This window comes from Macrobrachium nipponense, chromosome 17, assembly GCF_015104395.2.
Source record: "Macrobrachium nipponense isolate FS-2020 chromosome 17, ASM1510439v2, whole genome shotgun sequence".
NCBI lineage: Eukaryota > Metazoa > Arthropoda > Malacostraca > Decapoda > Palaemonidae > Macrobrachium > Macrobrachium nipponense.
In genome coordinates, this window is record NC_087210.1 from 41,190,993 (window position 1) to 41,214,072 (window position 23,080).

Genomic DNA, 23,080 nt, shown 5'->3' on the forward strand with positions numbered 1-23,080 from the left:
GCTCTTACGACCAGGGAGGCAATCCAAGGTTGGGCGAACACCAGTCTGTTCTCAAAAGACTCAGATTCCTCCCACCAAGAAGTGAGTCTTCCTATTGTAAAAGGACCGATTGTAAAAGGACCGAAAGGTTTGTATATATTACCGGAACAAATGACAATTTGTCCAAAATTGCATTTTTCCTAACTACAAACCTGAGGTCCTTTTACATATAGTCCCACCTCGTGCCACCCCTCACTCTGCGTTTTTTTCCTGGGCCTAAAGCAAAAGTGATTCTTCACCTCCCAGTCGCGCGGCGCGCGCACTGTCGGACAAGCAGTTAACTACCGAACTCCCTTGTTCGAAGCTTACGACCGTCCAGCTGCCGCTAGTTACCTTCCTATTGTAAAAGGACCTCAGGTTTGCAATTTTGGACAAATTGTCATATTTTGGTGATGCTGATATTTATTCCTATATGATATACAAACCCTTGGTCTTTTACATTTGGAGTTATGTTACAGTGAAGCTGGAACACTGCCGTTAAAACTCTTGAACAAGGTGGTCAGGCAGTAACTACCATCTGGTCTCCCTGCCAGCCTGGATGTAAACACTCCACTTTGCTTTCGGCCGTCTTCCAATGAAGACATATGTTTCGTGCGCTCTTGCTGATTGTCGTTAGTCTCCCTTTTCCTTATCACATCCTCACACCCTTTGATATTAAGGGTGAGACAGTATATTTTAAACATGTAACTTACCTGGTAGTTATATATATAGCTTAAGTCCCTGACGTCACGGCAGAATTTCAAAACTCGCGGCAATCGCCAATTGGGTAGTCAGGTGCACCACCTGTACGCCCTCTACCCAGGTATGTAGAACCATTCCAACTATTCCTCAGATCTTCCCTGCCGCCGACATCGGTGACATCGTTGGAATTTCGCTCGTTTGGCCCGTGTTTTTTTTTTTCAGTTATTTGGTGAAGTACACTTTGGCTTTGGCTTTCGCTTGTTGTTGGGTGTATGTCGATCATCTTGATAATGATAATGGATCATAATGAATGATGATGATAAGAGAATGTTTGATTTAGATTATTGTTGCTTTGAATCTTGCTTATTCTTGATCTCTTTTGCATTTTCCAAACATGGCTGACTCTGCTTCGAGTGTAAGAATGTGAGTGAGAGGATGTAATACTTGGTTTGTTAAACCTCGATAGATCCTCATTAAAATTATATGAATTTAGAGGCAAGAGTGGTGAGTTGGATGATAGGAGGAAGAATGTGTCCTTTTACCTGAAAATGAGTGGATGGGTATTATTGCTATGTGCGAAAGCTTGAAAATAATGAGATCAGGAGAGCGAAGAGTAGTATGTCTCGCTCTTCTAGAAATAGTCAGGGAATTGACAATTCTCTTTCCCTTGCTAGTGATCCTATTGATCCTGCTTTCATAGTAATAGTTCCTATTCCTCCTACTGATACAGGTTTTGGTCCAACTTTAAAGGACATGATAGCGACCATTCAAGCCCTTAGTAAACGTAGAATCCCCCGTAGAAACGGAGAAATCATGGTCGAATGTGAGAGATCTTAAAATCACAAGTTACAGTGTTAAAATCAGTGAGAAGGAATGTTGACCGACGAAGGGAGGCGAGAGGCTTTAGCTCCCGAGCAGCCGTCCCCTCGAGCGTACCTGTTGACGATCCCCAGGACGCTCACCCTCGCCATAGGTAAGGCGAGGTAAAATTATTATGTTTTTTCCGTTGATACGGCTCCGATCTGTCGTGCTCCTAGTCCGAGACCTCTTCCAAGCTCACCAACCCCTGTGAAAAGGAAAGTCGACCGACGAAGGAAGACGAGAGATTTTAGCTTCCGAGCGGCCGTCCCCTCGAGCGTACCTGTTGACGATCCCCAGGATGCTCACCCTCGCCATTGGAAAGGCGAGGTTAAAGTGTTTTTCTTCGTCGTCTGACGATGCAGTACCCAGACGGGGCTGGTGTCAGACTTCGAAATCTAGACCCCTCATAAGAAGGGGATCACGGCGGACGCCAAGCGTCAAGAACTGCTAGGATGGAGTCATTGGAGCAGTCCGGAGCGATTTTCGTCCGATTACGAAGACAAAGGGAGGTTGGAGAATGTCAGTTCCCCCACCTAAAGCAGTAAGATGTCGCACAGGCGGCCATCTGCTTCAGTAGCAGGTGGAAAGACGTCGGACACGGCTGGTCCTTTTGTCGAAAGCAGTAAGATGTCGCACAGGCGGCCATCTGCTTCGGTAGAGGACGAACAGATGTCAGATGCTTATATACTTTCTGTACATGCTCCTCCTCCTCCTTCGGGTTGGTCTTCGTCTCTGGATGATTCATTATTGACGTGGAGAGAGGCTCCGGATCTGATTATAATTCAGGATATGCAGAACAAACTTTCTTCCCTCATGAAGGTCTGGCTTCCTGCAAGCAAAGAGAAGATGGCTCGACATGACGTCGAGCATCAAGTACATAAACATCGTGACGCCGGACGCCAAAGAACCGAGTGTCAAGAGCATCATAGCGCCAAGCATCAAGAGCTTGAGCGTCAAGATCATAAACTTCATGACGCCGGACACCAAAGAGCCGATCGTCAAGAGGATCATGACGCCAAGCGTCAAGAGCTTGAGTATCAAGATCTTAAACAGCATGACGCAGGAAGTCAAAGAAACGAAAGAACATATACATCATGAAGCCGGAAGTATAAGAGTCGAGCGTCAACAGGTTCATGACGCCGATCGTCAAGATTTTAGACCCCTTCAGATCAGGCATCAAGAAGTCGCCAGACAGGACGCCGAGCGTCAGGCTCTTGAGAGTCATGATGCAGAGAGCCGACAGTTGAAACATCGTAGCTGCGGACGTCAAGACATTGGACGTCATGACATCGGACGTCAGGAAATCGACATTCATGACGTCGGGAGGCAAGACGTCACTACTCCATTCGAGGACACACGGAAGAAAGGGAAGTTGATATCGCCCTTTCTCCGGTGATTCCCTTAGAGGTTGTTTCAGATGAAGAGGATTCAAAGGAACATCATGCTTCGTCAGATTTGAAAAGACTTATGAAAGTCCTTAATGAAATTTTCCCAGAGAGCTTTATTCCAGCTGCGCCTCGTTCCCCTCCTTCAGAGTTTACGCTTGGGAAATCTTCTAATAAGACAAGTTTTACAAAGATGGTTTTGTCTCGCTCTTCCAAGAGAGCTCTAAAGGTGATGGGTAACTGGATGCAAGCAAAGAGAGAACAAGGCAAGACAGTTTTCTCGTTTCCTCCAGCAAAGTTAGCTTCCAGGTTGAGCGTATGGTATGAGACGGGAGAAGCTCTTGGTCTGGGAATTCCTTCTTCAGCACAAGGGGACTTCTCAAATTTAATGGATTTTTCTTGTCGAACAGCTATGAGTAGAACTAAAGTATTTTGGTTGACTTTAGAATTAGACCACCTCATCAAAGGAGTGTTCAGAGCTTTCGAGGTTTTTAACTTTTTGGATTGGACCCTGGGATCCTTGGGAAAAAAGGTGGAAGCTTTTAAAGTCAATGACACGGAGGAACTTGTTCATATCATGTCGTGCATGGACAAGCTTTGAGAGACGGGGCTAATGAATTGGTAGCACTATTCGCTGCAGGTGTCCTGAAGGAAAAGGGCTCAATTTTGTTCTTTTTTGGCTAAAGGAGTTACGCCAGTGCAGAAGTCAGAGCTCCTTTATGCCCCTCTTTCTTCGCTCCTATTTCCACAAGATTTAGTTAAGGAAGTCTAGTCAGCATTAGTCCAAAAGGCCACTCAAGATTTGGTTTCGAAAACAGCAAGAAATGAGATACTCAAGGAGGGATACAAAATCCTGTTTCCTGAAAAAACCTTTAGCAGTATCCCCGATAGATCTCTCGGCCAGATACAGAGAGGAATCAAAAGTTCAGGCGATTCATCAGCAAATGTCGCTCTTGTTAGAAAAGATGGCAATAGAGAAGATGTGGGATTTAGAATCACCAGGTTTCTACAATCGATTATTCCTGGTTCCCAAGAACTCGGGGGGGATGGAAACCAGTGCTGGACGTAAGTGCACTCAACGTCTTCGTACAGAAGACGAAAAAAAATTACGATGGAAACTACAAAATCAGTCCTGGCAGCAGTCAGAAAGGAGGACTGGATGGTCTCACTAGATCTACAAGATTCGTATTTCCACATTCCATCCACCCGAGCTCCAAAAAATACCTGAGGTTTGTATACAAAGAGGAGGTATTCCAGTTTCGAGCTCTTTGTTTCGGACTAAGCACTGCGCCTCAAAATTTCACGAAATTGATGCCCAATGTCGCAGGAATGCTGCATGCGAGAGCTATCAGAACCTCTTTGTATCTGGACGACTGGCTCCTCAGAGCTCCTTCCTACAGTCGCTGCCTGGAGTTACCAGTTTCGATTTTAAGATATTTATGGTATGGTCACGACAACACCACCTCAGTTTTTTGTATTTACTGAAATCTGTTTCGTTTAAATATAATTGCTCGAGCATAATAGATCCTTTTTTTTTTTAACGCTCGATTATTCTAGCCGAGCGCATTCCTTCAAGGAATGGATTACCTGGTAACTCAGGATAGTGAGTGAGCAAGAAATAACTGAGTAGGCCGCGACTGCAGAAAGACAACCCAGTACCAGCTGGCTCTCCGAGATGCACGGTCGATTTATGTGTCTCTCCCTTACAATGATTGACTACCGAACCTTTTCTCTGTCAAACGATATCGGACTTACGACTGATTAACGGGGATTCTCGCATACATGAATGACTTCTTCTGCATCCCCTTGGATATTACGAGAATTTTCAACAGAGATATATATGCTGGACGCTTTCATCTTTATGTTTACTACACTGTAACAGAAGTCTTTACTAGTCTCCCGCTGTATCGCATTGCGATAATGCGGAATGTTTCTTCAGACATCTGAATTTGTCTTCAAAATATCTCGTATTCGGAAGGTTGCAATTGTTCATGGTTCAAACCGAATTGACAGGTATATACGCAAGACATTGCCTGCTCCCCGACCTGCCAGCTCTACCTCCAAATGATCAGCCCATGAGAAGTAGTACTTCCCTGTGTTTTTTTCATTACTGGAATCTGCCCCGCTTTCATTGCAACTACAACCCCTCACCTTTCAGTAATGAAATAGCTGCTAGCATTTTCAGTCCTTGGTAAGCACAGGTTCATGGTCATCGATACGACAGTGGCAAGAGTTTTCCCGTCGGATCAGAGATTGGAGAAGGTTGCGGGCTGTAGTGCGCAACTTCCTGTCAAAGTCGCATCAGTCAGCTCATCAGTGGCAGGTTCTTCTGGGAGTGCTATCTTCCCTGGAGAAGCTGGTCCCTCATGGGCGTCTTCATCTTCGGTCTCTGCAGTGGAGACTAGGGGAATTCTAGTCTCCGGCGGTGGACTCTCCCCTGTTTATGGTTCCACTGTCTTTGGAAGTGAGAGAAGACCTTCGTTGGTGGTTGGACGACCAGAATCTATTGAAGGGCGTCTCTCTGCGTTCTCTCCCTCCGGACTTATTTCTGTTCTTGGACGCCTCCCTCGCAGGTTGGGGCGCGCACTTAGGCTGCCTCATTGCTTTAGGCATTTTGGGTTTGGAGGACAAGCAGCAACATATCACATATCAACGTCTTGGAGTTGAAGGCGGCTTTCCTGGGTCTGAAGGAGGTTCGGGGGATGGTAGAGGGTCACTCTGTCTTTCTCATGTCGGACAACACCACGGTGGTAGCCTACGTGAACAAACAGGGAGGCCTGGTTTCTTAGCAACTTCATGCCTTGTCACCAGTGGGCAATAAGCAATTCGGTAGAGCTCTCAGCCAGGTATATCCCAGGGAAACGGAACGTGGTCGCAGACAAACTCAGTCGCTGGGATCAGATCCTAGGCAAAGAGTGGTCCTTCATCAAGTGGTGGCAGACAAGCTTTTCCAGATTTGGGGGAGACCCATGCTGGACCTTTTCGCGGCATGCTACAACAGGAAGCTGGAGGTGTTCTGTTCAGTGGTTCCGGATCCCTTAGCATTGGCAGAAGACGCATTCCAACATCCCTGGGACAACTGGAGGTGTATGCCTTCCCTCCGTTTTGTTTGATCCCTCAGGTTCTGAACAGGCTGATGAGTTCACAGGGTCTCAGAATGACTTTGGTAGCCCTTCTGTGGCCTCAGGCGGAATGGTTTCCAGATCTGCTGTCATTGTTGTCAGAGATTCCGAGGGAGATTCCCCCTTGGCGGCATCATCTGTGTCAGCCCCATGCAGAAAGGTTCCACCAGTCAGTAGAATCCCTGTCTCTTCATGGTTGGAGGCTATCAGCTATCTCCTCCGAGTGAGAGGCTTTTCTCAGAAATCAGCTGGGCACATGGTGAAGCACACCAGGGGTTGGAAGTCAGTGTCCTTCGAATTTGTCCTGGAATTCGTGGCCAAGACCCAAAATCCCTCGGTGCATGATGACAGGTTTGCTTCGTTTTCCATTCCATCACTGACTGACTTTGTGGGTGGTGATGCTCAAGAGCTTTTGTTGTGCCCTGTCTGGGCCCTGCGTTGTTATCTTAAAAGGACTCGGCACCTTGGACCAGGCTGCCGCAGAGTTTTTGTTAGTACAGGCCGTACAAAGAAAGAGGTGTCTAAGAGTACTATCTCTTTTTGGATACGGGAAGCCATCAGACAGGCATACTTGACTCTTAATGATTCCACCACCATGTCTGTGCAGGCTAGAGCCTTCGGGCGGTTTAAGGAATAGACACGTCATTTGCTAGACTGGTCTGATACAGGTGAGTGAGATAGTCATACTGGTAGTGTGGTTGTGCAATATACAATTTCTTACCCACTATTTGGTAGCATAGGCTCTGCTCCTGGGCAAGGAGTTGGGAGCACTACAAACTCTAGTGTCTTGGTTTGTTATTGGACAGTCAAAGTTTCTCTTTGGTTCCCTATACAATGGTTATCCCATATATCACTGTACATCACTCAGGTTCTGATATAGATATTAGTGTATCTAGCTTCTCAATGGGCTTCAGTCCCTCTCCAAGAACTATTTCTTTTGAGAGCTGGACTGGCAGGTAGGCCCCCAGCCGGTCTAGGATGTCTTATACCTCCCTCCAAGTATGAGTCTATCCTACTATTGTTAAGACCGAGGGTTTGTTCACGTATGAACAAATGACAAATTTTCTAAGAATTTGTATTTTTCATAGCTACAAACCTGAGGTCTTAACGTTATACTGCCCACCTCTAGCCGCCCCTCTATTTGTTAAGTCATCCTGAGTTGGGAAAGACTGGCGTAGGTGAGCGGTGTTTGACCACTCTTCACCCGATCTACGCATGTGTTGCCAGATATCACAAGATTCCTTGCGTTCATCTGCTTTTTAACTGGATCTAGCTAGGCGCTAGAAATTATCCTATTGTTAAGACCTCAGGTTTGTAGCTATGAAAATACAAATTGTCTTAGAAAATTTGTCATATTAATTGGTTGAATGGTTGTAAATGTGTGTGTATGTTAACTGACATAAGCACACTAACTTTTAAACCAATATTATAGTACTCGACAAAATATTAGGCCGCTTAGCATCAAGCGGCCTAATATCTTGTCAAATTTTTAAGGAAGTGAAAAGTAGGCAAGAAATTTCGTCAGTTCATTAGGCTGCCTACAACATGTAAAGAAAGGGCTGGAGCTTGGACACTGACAAGGAGAGAGCGCTCAGTCACTTGCTTGGAGGTTTTATAAGTGGCTGTAGTATATATTTTTGGTCAGCGCTCCCACTGCAATTCTTGCCTACTACGTATCACGTTATTGCCCCCTGACCTTAATGTGGGCCAAGACAGTGATTTGAGTCAACAGATAATAGCAGAGATTATGTTGTTGAAGCAGTCTGGCCTTGAAACAAAGCAGATATCGGATCAGCTGGTCGTGGGAAGGCGTTCAGTTCAACAGTGGGTTGCCAGATTTGGCACATCAGTGTCAAACTGAACGCCTCACGACCAGCTGATCCGATATCTACTTTGTTTTAAGGCCAGATTGCTTCAGTGACATATCTCTGCTTTTATCTGTGGACTCAATCACTGTCTTAGCCCATATTTAGGTCACAGATAGCAATAAAGTGATACGTAGTAGGCAAAAATTGTGGTGGGAGCGGTGACCAAAAAAAATATACAGCCGCTTATTATACCTCCAAGCAAGTGACCTAGTGCTCTCTCCTTGTCAGTATCTAAGCTCCACCCCCTTCTTCTCTACGTGCTGTAGGTTGCCTAATCCACTGACAAAATTTCTTCCCAACTTTTCCATTCCTTCAAAATTTGACAAGATATTAGGCCACTTGATGTTAAGTGACCTAATATCTTGTCAAGTGCTATACTATCGTCACTGTCACTTTAATTATCTGACTCTATACAGTAGTGCCTCAGGATACGAAATTATTCCATTCCGAAGCAGCCTTCGTAACCTGATTTTTTCGTATCTCGAACTACGGTTTACATTTTAATTGCCTAATTTGTTCCAAGCCCTACAAAACCACCACAGTAGATTTTATAATGAAGCGAAGTTGACCAATAAACAATGAAATACAACAATTTGGACCATTCAATATCTGACATAACCTATACTGTACCTGTAAATAAAGTGCATTAGTGTACATGGTACCAGAAATACTGTACTACATACATGTACATACATATGTATGTAGTAAAATGTAGAACCTTACCTTTCGAGTGAGGCGGTCTCTGAAAGTGGCGACAGAGGAGGAGGACAAATGGCAGAAAACATGAACACTTAACTTTATGAAACACATTAAAAAATGGCAGAACACATTAACACTAAACTTTACGAAACACATTAACAAATGGCAGAAAACATTACAAAAAACTTAAAATTAAATGTCTTTTTTTTACAAAATTTCAATTTCTTCACCACCGAATGGATGCCAGTCTGTTTATGTTATTTATCAAACCACCACCAAGAAGCCTTGAAGTCTGGAGTTGCCGTCGATGTCCCTTCTCCTCCGTCGTTTTTGGCCTGGGCAATCAGATCACAGAAAATAGTGTTGGCCTTGTGGCAGATTGCCGTCGATTATTTTATCGCCAGCGATTTCTTTGTCTTTAATCCATTCAAGAAGCAGCCTCTCCATCTCATCATGCATGTGGCTCCTCTTGTTGGACAAAATAGTCTCGCCCTTGGAAGGTGTAGCTGCTTTGATGGCCTCCTTCAACTTAAGGATGGTGCCTATCGTCAACGGATTTTGCCCGTATATTCCTTAGCGATCACACTCAACCGCATGCCAGCTTCATACTTCTTAATTATCTCCATCTTAGTCTCCATAGAAAGTATTCTCTTCTTTCCGTGAACTTCAGCAATATTCTTGGGACCCATGGCTAATCAAGTTAATTAAGTTCACACACAACACAATAAAGTATACAAGTAGAAAGCGAAATCACTAACATGAATTTACGTTAACTAACGAAATACGTATATGTGAACGAACAAATTCCGTGTGCGTACGATAACGCTTATGTGACAAAGTGGCCGGAGAATGCCTTTACGAAGTAGAGGCACGATGGGATAGATGCTGACCAATAGGAAAGCAGGATCTTACAGCGGTGACTAGCATCAGGAACCAATGGGAGAGCGGGAGGATGGTGGCGAGTCTACTGAGTTAGTGGCGCGCGAGTTTTAAAATTGTTCTCGGCGATCCAGGCAAATCTCGGACTTTACAGTACACCCTTTCGTAATCTGAATTATTTTCGTATACAGAAGCAAAAAAATCTTCGTCTTTGCTTTCGTAAGTTGGATGTTTTGTAAGAAGGGACTTTCGTATGTTGAGGTTTCACTGTATCACTGTTTGATGGAAAAGAATAAGAATCATCATCAAAATCCATTATCACCAAAATTTACAAAATAAACAAAGATTTACATATATGAATTTTTTAACGTTGTAATTTCAGGAAATGAAAGCCTCCCTGGTCAAGCCCTGGAAGGTTTACAATTATGCTATTTATATACCTATGATTAAGAGAAATCTGGCATCTTTTATGTTCAAGAGTAAGCTGAATGGCTGGCGAGACTGTGGACGTCATGGAAACGTGAGGGACTAAATTTATTGAGATATTTGAAATTAAAGTGTCAATCATATCGACGTCGTCCTTGTGCAGCATGTAAAGCGTTGCTTTTAGCAACGCGCTGCACCTTGTGGGTTAATTTGTCACTAGTGTCTGGTTGTCTGGATAATGGGATTATTACATTTGAGCTTCTAGATTTAGTTTTATTTAAGGGGAGCGTTTGATGAAAAAATAGAAGAATAAAAAATTTCCCTGATATTTCAAGTAAGGACTTGTACACCTCTCGACTATATTCTCAGAAAATTTTATTGAAAAATCCACATTAGTTTTGGAGTTATAAGCCAAAACTGTAACCCTACTATCATTGAGAAAATGACATTTTTCGTATAATATAATGATAACTTCAGAATATCGTTAGTAATTTCAATTTAGCTATCAAAGAAGAATATCTAAATGTAGTAGTATATGGCAACTCTTATGGCAAGTATACATTTAGGCACCTACTTAGAGGTCTCGGAGAGGTTGGGGGGTGGGGGTGGGTGTTTTACTCAGTTGCAGCTGAGAACTCATGCACCAAAACGACCCTCTCACCCAACCTCTCCCTTGTCATTTCGTGGAGCTTTTTTTACTTTGCTAGTTAATTTTTTTTTATTTCTCTTGGCTTTTGAATACTTCTTTGTTCAGAAGAAACCATGCCAATAACAAGAAAATGTAAACATCTGCATTCCATAAAAGAAAGAAAAGATGACATGAAGATGAGGGTACTGACAGACAGTGGTCTAGTGGGTGGGGCAGATTACACTACCACTACCCAACAACAACAACTACGACCACAATCCATCTACCTCTCATGCTGAACATATTCAGGAAGATATTTTAGAAGAGGAAATTGTTCATCGGTACCTATTACGAGAGAAGTTGTTGGAAGAATTGGAGAAAGAAGAACAGAAAAAGAGAGTGGTGGATGATTCTCAAAACTGTATTAGTGTCAAAGAGGCTGAGAGAACTTATAAATTTCAGATATAAATGCAAGAAGAAATCCCTTTATCGTTATAAAATGGCCCCTGATGTCATAGAAATGGTTACAGATATTCAATGCAGATACGAAATATCGTCTTTCCAAGAGAAAGGAAAGAGGGGGGGACCAGGAGCCTAAATATGTATATAAAATCTAATGCTATATACATTAGTAATCACAGATAATGCAAACATGATGTATCAAATTTGCCATAAAAACCTCAAACTGTGCGACAACAAGCAAATAATTGGACAGACAAGCAAAAAATATCGTCATAAAACTTTGGAGGCCTATATCTCAAAACTAAACTTATTGACCTTCAAATGGAAACTCCAGCATAACGAATTCACCTATCTCAATGAAACAAAAAGCAAATGAAAGCTAAATAAATTTTATACAAAACTATTAGTTTTTTTTCATTTTGTCCCAAAATAAGTTGAGATTCATTTCTCCAAGAAATCAATCCAAGATTTTCCAAAAATCTAAAAATATTTGTAAAAAAAAAATTGGAAAAAAATAGGAAAAAAACACTGTAACTTTACTGTAATGTATAATATGTCTACCATGTAAATTTCAGCTCTTATGTTGCAATAGTTACATTTGATTTTTTTAATGAGTTTTTCTAAAAGAATTTTTTGGGGGTTGGGGGTACCAGCGAAAAGTATGAATACAGACCTTTTTGCTATACATAAACTAAATCATGCCCAAAATTTCAAACTGATTCATAAAAAAAACAGAAGTTATTGATGGAAAACAATTTTTCAAACGCTCCCCTTAAGTTTTTACCCGAGACACTTTTTGTTAGCACCAGTGGCATTTAAAAGAGTAAGTTTGTTGCAGGCATTCTCCTATAAGGCAGTTGTAAAGGGGTACAGTTTTATCTAATTTGCCCCGGGGGTGAGAATGGTAGCAAGATTTTTTTAAGGTTTTACTAAGAACTAAGTTAACCTCCTCAGTGGGGAAGGAAGAAGAACCACTTCTCTGACTTGTTAGGGCAATTGAGATTTATTTAGGTGGATTTAAGTCAGAAGGGGAAAGTTAACTTTGATATTTGGAAAACTTAGAATGCCTTTGTCAAAGAACACAATGTTCTCCTCTGACATATTTGATCAGGCTAGCACATGAGAAACTGGCTCCTGACCTTTTATCTTTAATGAAGGTCAGCATTAATAATGAAAGAGTGGTTGCTCATTATTTAGTTTTAAGACAAATTTGTCACCTAAGGATGTGATTAATGTCGCACAGTAGAATTACAATTAAGTTTTTGCTGCTCACTACCTTTGAAAATGGTAAAGACCTTATTCCACTACTATTAGCAGGTAAAATCATATCCTGAATTGAAGAAAGACTAATGTAGGCTCTTTATTTTAGATCCTGGCTCTTGGTATGGGAAGCATGTAGGAGCATACCATTAAGGTATTGATTTTTAGTTTACTATTGTTTTTGGGGCTTTTTGACTCAGGTATAGGGACCCCTTCTTGCCACTTCTGTTTCCTTCTAGCTGAATTGAAATGGTTATCTCTGCAAGGCTGCTCTTTGCTGCACACATGCAAAAGTCTTGAATGGATTCCACCTTCTGGTATCAGTAAGAACCAGAAAGGATTCTAGATCAGGTAAGATGCTTTTGGTTTTATGCAAGAAACCTTAAGTTTAGTTGGTAAGATTTGTCCCAAGTAATGTAGATTTTCATAATTAAATTTATTATTTGGATGCTTACCTAATGTGAAAGTAGACCTCAGTTAACCTCCCCACAACTTAATGGTCAGTCAAGGAGATTTCTAATGAGCTACATCATTTGAACACGAGCTGCTGGAGAACAGGTGAACTAGACTTTCATCTGGGTCAGCCAAGCGATTTCCTTTTATTTGAATGCTCTTTAAGAGTAAGTAAGTATCCAAGTAATAAATTTTATTATGAAAATTTGTATTATCTACAAATTTTTTCCATTTCTTTGCAGATACAAGTGAGCCAAATAAAATTCTTGTGGATGGAGTTATGCGACTCTTAGATGACTTAGACCTCTCGCCAGATTCTCGATTAGTACTCATTTTAGCATGGAAACTTCGTGCAGCAACACAATGTGAATTCACCCGTGATGAATTTATGAATGGGTTAACAGATTTGGGGTAAGTTGTTTTTTGGTTTTAATGTACCTGTGACACAGGGAATGCTCTTGACAGTATTACAGTAATATTTGTAGTTGCTGCAAATCAGATTAGGAGAAAATTGTGTCGAGTATTGATATGTTTCTCAAGTTGAGATTCACAGTGCAAAAATGTCTCGGCATCTTTGTATTTTCCATTGTTCCAATAGAAATACAAACCATTTCCTTTTATATAGGAATATTCATCAACATGAGCCAGAAGCTGTGCGCAGTGAATTGTTATAATTAGCAGTACAGGCAGCCCCTGGTTAATGGCAAGGGTTCTATTCTTAGTTGAGCGCTGCTAACCAAAAATCGCTGATAATAAAAAATTGCTGATGATTATAATAAATGGCATTTATGTCATAAACCAAGAAACTGCTTATCGGTGCCAATAACCGCTTATTGGCACAGATAAACTGCTAACCAATGCCAATAAACAGCTCATTGATGCTGAAAAACTGATTACTGTCGCTGAAAATCACTTACCGTTGCCAAAAATCTGGTTAACAACGTTGTTAGCCAAGTGCCATGAACCGATGTGCCTATAAGCGAGGACTGCCTGTACTATATCTTCCTATATCACTTGTGAAATTTATTAGTGTCTACCTGCTGAGAATACTATAAGAAAAATAGAGGAGACATTTTATGGAATTAATGATGTTAAAACTTTAGAAATTTGGTTTTTTATATGTCACTTATCAAGCAGTTACATAGCAACAAGCTTCCTACCATGACAGTCTAAAAATTCAAGTTTTGCCGTGGCGCTACCGTAGTTTCTGTAGGTAACAAGGCCCCGCCCACATTTGGGATTGATAGGTACAACTCGGCTGAGCGCTTCAATTAATTTTCTGCCAACTTTTGTGCAGTCATATTCATCGTTATTTGGATATTTGTTCTTGTATTTTGGTGAAGTATTCAGTTATATCGTCAGCTGTGGTTAACTATTTCTAATTTAGTTCAAGATGTCTGACACTAGTGCATCAAGCATTCATTATTGCATTAAGAGTTGTAAAACTAGATCAAATATTCTCACACAAAGTGTGTTAAATGTAGGGGCTGGAATGCAGTAAAGGTCTCACTTGTTCGCAATGTCAGGATTGGGATGATAAAAAGTGGAAGGGGTTCAAGTCCCACTTGGACAGACTTGACAGAAATAGGAAAAGGGAGGTGGTCCTTAGAGCCAAAAGTAGGGCCAGTTTAGAGGCTTTTTATTTACTTAGTGTGTTAGAAGGAAGTGTTGTTTCTTCTCATATTCCATTTATATCTCCCATCCTTAACCCTCCTACTTCTTCACCCCTACTCGAATCTAGGTTTGACAAAAAATTTTGAGTGTTTGGCCTGTGGTAATGGAGTTAGGCATGTAGGTCCTTTGTGGAGAAACCTTTTTCCAGTGTTCTTAGTGTCTGGGCAGAGGTAAAGGGGGTCATTGGTAGGTTAGGCGCCTCTCCCTCTCTTGTGCCACAGGTGGGGGGTTGCCTGGCGGGCCAGTGGGCCAAGTGGCAGAGTTATGGGGCCGAGAAGTGGGTAGTAGATGTTCTTCGGGTGGGGTATCTACTGCCATTCGACTTATCTCACCCAATCTCGGACAAGCCTCTGCTCAGGAGGGTGTATCCTCCAGATTCTCTGGTTCTTGGCTCTCTGGGAGGAAGTGCAGAAGATGCTGGACAAGAATGCGATAGAGGAAGTTGTGCGTCTGTCTCCTGGGTTTCACAGTCACACCTTCTTGGTGTCCAAGGCGTCGGGAGGTTGGAGGCCTGTGATCGACTTATCCAACTTGAATCACTTCATCAGGAAGACGAGGTTCAAGATGGAAACCCCGCGTTCAGTGTTGGCAGCTGTGAGGGATGGCGACTTCATGCTGTTGATAATTTGAGGGACGCATACTTCCAGATCCTAATACATCCAACGTCCAGGAAGTTCCTTTGCTTCTTTCTCGGAGACAAGGTCTTCAAGTTCAAAGCCCTATGCTTCGGGCTGACGACAACCCCTCAAGTGTTCACAAGGGTGTCAAGTTGGGCCCATTTTCAGGGGATCCGTTTGCTGAGGTACCCCGACGATTGGTTGGTCCTGGCAGGTTCCAGTGAAAAGCTGCTGCAGGACAGAGATTGTCTGCTTTGGTGTTGTCTGGAACTGGGCATCATGCTCAACCAAGAAAAGTCAAACCCCATACCCAGTCAAAGGATTCTCTACCTGGGCATGGTCATCAATATGGCGGTTTCAAGAGTTTTTCCATTGGATCAGAGGTTGGTGAAGTTGCGAGTGGTGGCACACACCTTTCTGTCATAAACACATCAGTCAGCTCATCAGTGGCAGGTTCTTCTGGGAATTTTTTCTTCCCCGGAGAAGCTGGTCCATCATGGTCGTCTTCATCTTCGGTCTCTACAATGGAGGCTGAGGAAATTCTTGTCTTCAGTGGGGGACTCGCTCCTGTTAATGGTTCCTTTGTTTTTGGAAGTTGAGAAGACCATTGGTGGTTGGACGACCGAAAATCTCCTGAAGGGTGTTCCTCTGTTTTTTCCCTCCAGACTTCCTTCTGTTTTCAGACGCCTCCCTCGCAGGTTGGGGGCCTCATTTAGATGGCCTCATTGCCTCGGGCGTTTGGAGTTTGGAGGACAAACAGCAGCATATCAACATCTTGGAGTTGAAAGCAGCCTTTCTGGATCTGATGGAGTTTTGGGAGAAAGTAGAGGGTCATTCTGTCGTTCTCATGTCGGACAACACCATGGTGGTCGCTTATGTGAACAAGCAGGGGAGCCTGGTTTCACGTCAACTTCACACCTTGACCGTCGAAGTTCACCAGTGGGTGGTCAGGAATTTGGTAGAGCTCTCAGCCAGGTATATCCCAGGCAAATGGAATGTGGCCATAGACAAGCTCAGTCATCGGGATCAGATCCTCCAGCTCGGTCTGAGGGAACAGAAATTGTGATTCCAAAAGATCCCCATTCCTCAATGCCAGCAAGGACTCAGGGTCAACTGATCTTTCCATCCTGGATAAACCCGCATCTTAATCCGGAGAAGGTTAGCCCATCGATTAATACTAATGTGAGCAAGATACGAGAATGCCTTGCCACCAGACTACAACAAACTGGCAAGAGAGGAAGCACTCACCAACCCCTCTGGGGATCTGTCAGAAGCTATCTTGGCAATGACCGCCGACCAGAAGCCCAGCCAAGAAACCGTCTGCTGTAGACTCCAAAGCTGAGTCATCATGTGGAGACAAGGATGGAGCCACCGACCTCACCTGCTCCAAAGTCAATCCTGGCTTCAGACAAATGACGTCTGGGTTAAGATGACTCAACATCAAGGATGCAAAGTTCGTAGCATAGTACCTAGAGCGAAGCGATCCGTCCTGATCTGAAACAGAGGCATCAACCTTATGTAAAACTGACTGGACATGCCCGACAAGAGAAGTTGAAACGATGACTTGGGATCTTGCATAGCTCCCAACAAGGCTTCCAAGCAGGAAGGAGTGAAAGATGACCGAGCCTGAGTCCTACTCTCCAAATTGTTGAACCCACGAATGAGATCGACAGCTTGTGTAAAGGAAGACAAAAACTCTTGCTTGTCATCCCGGCTTCAGACAAATGACGTCTGGGTTAAGATGACTCGACATCAAGGATGCAAAGTTCATAGCATAGTACCTAGAGCGAAGCGATCCGTCCTGATCTGAAACAGAGGCGTCAACCTTATGTAAGACTGACTGGACATGCCCCAACAAGAGAAGTTGAAACGATGTCTTGGGATCTTGCATAGCTCCCAACAAGGCTTCCAAGCAGGAAGGAGTGAAAGATGACCGAGCCTGAGTCCTACTCTCCAAATTGTTGAACCCACGAATGAGATTGACAGCTTGTGTAAAGGAAGGCAAAAACTCTTGCATGTCATCATCCTCCTGCTCTGGCAATGGGGCCGATGACGAGAAGATTGTACAGGCTTATCTAAAGAGCCTTCCTCTTGAAAATTAACAGAAGAACCAGTAGCCAAACAACCCGAAACACCAAATTAACCTGTATGGGCTGGATCCAAGTGCCAACTCCTACGACGAACCAACCACAACACTAGGGACATCATTACGCACTCTCCCAACAGATGACCCTTGAACATGGCCACGTACGAGCATGTGCGGGACAGATGCATGTTTGTGCATAGGTGAGGAGTCTCGAACACTCGAAATAGAACGAGATTCCCTTGGAGTTGAACCCCTGGAAGTATCAGGGAAAGGGGCAGGCAAACACTCCTGCTGCACTAACTCTGAACTCACAACCTTCAACCCCTGGACAGGCGCCTTGAGATCCTTACGGCGACGAATAGGCCCTGGAGAAGGAGAAGCGGAAGCACCTGCAACATGTGCACGAACATGGGAAGTTGCAACACACTCGCGACTCGATGCAGGAACACAGGCGTGCTGCTCCTCACTCGCAGACGAAGAAAGGGCAAAGTTCTCAGCCTTCCAGTGCCTGATACGCCTTTGCGGCGGAGATGGGGGAGAAGGAGAGGAAGACAGCACTGGCTCCTTACATAACCTCCGCAGGAGGCGGGGGCATCGCAAAATGCTTGCTTCCAGTCCTCCCAGCCGACATGGCAGCAAACTTATCTTCTAAAACAGAGTCCAATCTTTCAAGAACCGCCTGGCATAAAGCCTCAGATGGATCAGCAAGAGAAGAGGCTGACGACATGCAAGGGAGATGCAGCAAACTGGATGGCAGAGTTGATGTCACGGCAGCAAACGGTGACGACACAGACAAGTGAGGCAGCACTGTGGAAACAACTGGGAATGACATCATCAATGGAAGGGACGTCATAAACGGCGATGATGTCACAGCTTCCCCTTGATGCAAACGGGAAGCAGACGCCACTGATGGAGGGATACAAAATTTCTGACCCTGTGACGTCATTAGCGGGGCTGACGCCACGGCTTCCCTCTGACTCGAAGAAGAGATAATCGTCACTGGCAGAGCCAATACAATAAGGCTGACCTTGGCTACCAACAAAGATGAGGCCAGGAGGAGGGGGGAGGGCCTGGACAGCGTGAGGAGGGGGATAGCAAGCATCCAAGAAGTGTGTCAGCAAACCCACCAAGGATGGTGGACCCTGTAGCCCAGCGTCCCCCAAAACGCCGCCATTTCGGACGCCTCCAAATGTGAAATAATGAAACTAATGAAAAAGCCTCTTCCCTCTCATGAATCAAATTAACTCCAGAGGAAGAGATGGCGACATTACGTAAATCAGCCTGAGGGCCTCCCAATATTTCCAACGACAAATCAATGGAAGATGGCACAATACTAGCATGGGGTGTGACAGCAGCAGGAGACGAAGCATCGGGAAGAGGAGAAGAAAAACCTTCCCATGGAGGAAGAGTAGAAACTCTATGATGCTCCCTCTTACTATGAAATAACTTCCACTGCTCTCTAGGCCACGCACGGCAGTCTGTGTAGGGATTCGTTATTGTACAAACGTTAGAACGGCACCTGCTACAAGTGATGTGAGGATCCGTTGCTGACTAAGCCAAAAAATGAGAACACGGAAAACCTGGAGTTCCAGGGCACACATGTTGACAAGGCTGATAAGGAGCAGAAGAAGCCATAATAAAAGCACACACACACACACACACACACACACACACACACCCCCACACACACACACACACACAACACACACAAAGAAACAAGTGAAAATAGGCAAAACACTAGGTAAAGGCCAAGAGAGGTCAACCACTACTCTCGTCCAGGCAGTTAAGAAAAGACTGATGCTGTGGCGAGGGTGTGTGGTCCTTGACCACTCTTCCCCTGGTATATGCACGTGTTGCCAGATCTCACAAGATTCCGTGCTTTCATCTGTGATTTAGCCGGATCCAGCTAGGCGCTAGAAATTATCCTATTGTTAAGACCTCAGGTTTGTAGCTATGAAAACTACAAATTGTCTTAGAAAATTTGTCATTACATATTTATTTGAAAGAGGTCGAACATACATCCTGCCAATGTGAATTCTCGAGCGAGCCTGAGAATTTACAGCCCTGTGATTGGCTTACCAACAGCCAATCAGGAGGGTCATAAGAGACAGGCCTAGACATCAGATGCACAGCTGATGTAAATCTAGTATGGTAACAATGAAGAGCGCTCTGAGATTTCAGACAAGCGATTCTCCAACAAAAAAACTTTTTGAATTAAGAGATGTATTTGTAAACATCATCCACCACCTTTCCCAATTAGAGCTAGAAGATTTAGTCGCTCAATATAAGGGTACAATTACCTTTGACTAGTAAAATTACCTCCTTGAACAATGAATGGAATGAGAATTTTTACACACTTAAAATATTTATCAAAAGTCACTCATATATCCCAGAACACTATAGACAGCATACAACAGAGTATGTAAGCCGAAAAGGTCCACATTGCGCAATATATGTAGATAGATCTAAATTAGAGTACGGAGTAGAATATGCTGCAGTATCCATAGACAAAACATCAATTCTCTGTACTTGATAATGCTTCATTATGCATAGTAGAGTCGTGTGCAGTTTTATCAGCCATAAAAATAATGAAAGAAACCTCATGTAATGATTTTGTGATTTTTAGTGAGTAGACACCATAGAAGCCTTTCAAAGTTACAAACCAAAAAATAATATCGTACAAGAAATTAAGTTATTACTCCATAAGTTACATAATACATAATGGGTAAAATGTAGAAATATGTTAGATCCCTACTCATGTAGGGATTAAAGGAAGGGAAGAGGACGATAAAGCAGCCGGAGAAGCAACCCCTATGACAAGAATGTAAATGTCCCTCTTAATAATTACTATGTAACACATAAAAATAGGTATTACAGTAATAAGTAAATGGCAAAATATATGGGATGAAGAACCTGAAAAGAATAAATTAAATAAAACCTGGTATTAGAAATGGAGTTCATCGTATGAAAGAGACATACACAAGTAATTCTGACACCTCCAAATAAGCCATACTGGTGGTTTTTTTTCTTGAGTTTCAAACAACATCCCCCACGAATACGAGGGACCACTGTAAAACAATGAGAGATATTTTGTCAGAATCTGTATTTTCAGTCATTCCAATTTTACCATTCATGAAGAACTGCAATTTAATAGATAAAATAAAAAAATAAGTAAATATTGAAAATACAGAAACCCTTGGGCATTTAATGAATTAAAAAACCAAAATTTTAAAATTTTACTTAACTTATGTTGAGATTTATTGTTTTATTATTTTATTTTTTTTAGTGTGTGTATGGAAACATAAGTGTGTGTTTATTGTTTGCATATGTTCCAGCGTAGAAGCATGTGCCTTTGTGGAGTTTTTAGTTTCATTTTCATTCATTCATTCATCACCACACCTAATAGACCTAATAGTCAGCTCAGTGGTCTGGTTAAACTATTTTAATGATAATTTATATAGTGATCTTGCTGCTTGTCCAGAAGGATATCCAGCACCCATTCCACTATAGATATCCAGATTAAGTTCTGCCAGTATCTCAGGTACCCAAAGCAGTTTTCTGTCACAGCGATCAAAGGTTACCTTTACGTTGTAGTCAGTTCTTCGTCATACTGACTGGAATAACACTAAAAAAAAAATCAAAATTTAAATTTTGAGGAGGTTTTCAATCTTTTGTGTTGAAAATTTCATATTTTACATTGTATACAAGGGAATTTGGACACCTGTAAGTTGTTAACATTACCTCAGTTTGAGCCTTTTGATTAGGCATCACTTAAGGACTTGAAAGGTACCTTTTCTTTTAGCTCTTGCTACGGCAAGTGTATTAGTGAGCTTTGTAAGCCCTTTCTTGTATGTGGGCTTTGTTCTAGTGGCAACCTCTCTTTTCTTTCATTGCATAGGGAAAAAATGTAGAAGTGAAAGCCCTTACCAGATTTGTGATAGCACCTAATTTAACCCTCTTACGCCGACTGAACGTATTTTACGTCAACATTTTTTGTCTCCCGTGTGCCGACTGGACGTATTTTACGTTGACTTACAAAAGTTTTATTTAAAATTCATGGAAAAATACTTATAGGCCTACCAGCCTAAAACTTTTGAATCACGCGCCTTGGGGGGATGCTGGGAGTTCACGGATCAAGGTGTTGTTTTGTTTACAATCGTTACGCAGGCGCGCAAGCGCGAATTTCTTTCTTGCCACACTAAAAAGTATCTGTGACACATCTCAGAAATTATTTCGTCACTTTGACATAATTTTTGTACCATTGTAAATTAGCCGTTACATGAAGTATTATATATGAAAATGTGCTCATTTTTATGTGAAATACAACAATAAAATACCCATGATTGTAGCTTTTATCAGTTTTGAGATATTTTCATATAAATAACGATAATTGCCAAAATTTCAACCTTCGGTCAACTTTGACTCTACCGAAATGATAGAAAAACGCAATTGTAATCTAAAACGCTTATATTCTAGTAATACTCAAGCATTTACCTTGACTTTGCAACAAATTGGAAGTCTCTAGCACAATATTTCGATTTATGGTGAATTTATGAAAAAAATAACATTTTCTTTACGCCCGCTCGGTAACTCTTCCGAAAAAATCATACGTGCGATTGTGGTAATGTTTGCACCATTTTAAATTAGCCGTTACATAAAGTTTTATATATGAAAATGTGTGCAATTTCATGTAGAATACAACAAAAATAATTGAAGGTTGCAGCTTTTCTCGTTTTTTGAAATATTTGCATATAAATCACGATAAGTAGAAAAAAAACCAGTTCGTCAACCTTTGACTCTACCGAAATGGTCGAAAAATGCAATTGTAAGCTAAAACTATTACAGTCTAGTAATATTCAGTCATTTATCTTCATCTTGAAACAAATTCAAAGTCTCTAGCAAAATATTGAGATTTATGGTTAATTTAAAAAAACATCTTTCCTTCCCTCTGCACGCGGATTCTTCGCCACGAATCTCCGAAATACGTACGTCCCATTCTCGGAATATTTGCTCCGTTTCATATTAGGCATTTCATAGAGTTTTATATATGAAAATGTGCGCAATTTTATGTAGAATAAAACAAAAAATATTTGAAGGTTGTAGCTTTTCTTATTTCCGAAATAATTGCATATAAAAAATATATATATAAAAAAATTCGACATTCGGTCAACTTTAACTCGTCAGATATGGTCGAAAACTGCAATTGTAAGCTAATACTCTTACAGTATAGTAATATTCAATCATTTGTCATCATTTTGAAAGAAATTGGAAGTCTCTAGGCTAATATTTAGATTTATGGTGAATTTTTGAAAAAAATATTTGTTTACGTCCGCGTGTTACGAATTCATGCATTATTTTGTGATAATATTTTCTCTGTGTTGCTTTTATCGTTTTACAATGTGTTATATACCAAAATGATCGCAATTTAGTGTACATTAAAAAAAAAAGTAACTTGTTACCTTTAACCGTTTTGCGCACAGCGCGTTTTGAATACAATTATATATGAAATTTTGTTTTGTTTTTGCGTATCATATATCGCATTATATATAATAATTGATAATTTTTTTTTCATTTCTGATGGTTGCATCACTAAACTTCAGGCAATGACAAAAAAAGGAGCCAAAAATGAACTCTTAATCTTGAAAACTAAGCGCGCTGTGATTTTTGAAAAAAATATTTTTCCGCTTCCGCGCTCACTCCGAAACCCCTCCGGCAAACGGGAGACAATTTTTTATTTACCGCTCCGGTGTAAGAGGGTTAACTGCATTGGTAGGCAATGCAGAAGTGGCTTTGTTAAGGGTTTACCCAGGAAAGGCTTGACCCTTTAAGAGGAGTTAAAATTTTATACACGTACTGTGGTGGTAGGAGGCTCAACAACTCTATGTCCAAGAATGCTAAGGACAGTGAACAGAGTTGATACTGAGCTTTTACTATTTTGAA

At 42.0% G+C, this 23,080-nt stretch overlaps 1 protein-coding gene across 1 annotated transcript in view; it reads left to right on the forward strand.

The window, feature by feature from the left end:
- LOC135196197 (DCN1-like protein 2) overlaps positions 1–23,080 on the forward strand; it is a 136,940-nt gene that overhangs the window by 58,824 nt on the left and 55,036 nt on the right. The window contains exon 3 of the mRNA XM_064222801.1: positions 13,006–13,174. Coding sequence (XP_064078871.1) covers positions 13,006–13,174 — 169 coding nt within the window. The remainder of the gene's footprint in view (positions 1–13,005; positions 13,175–23,080) is intronic.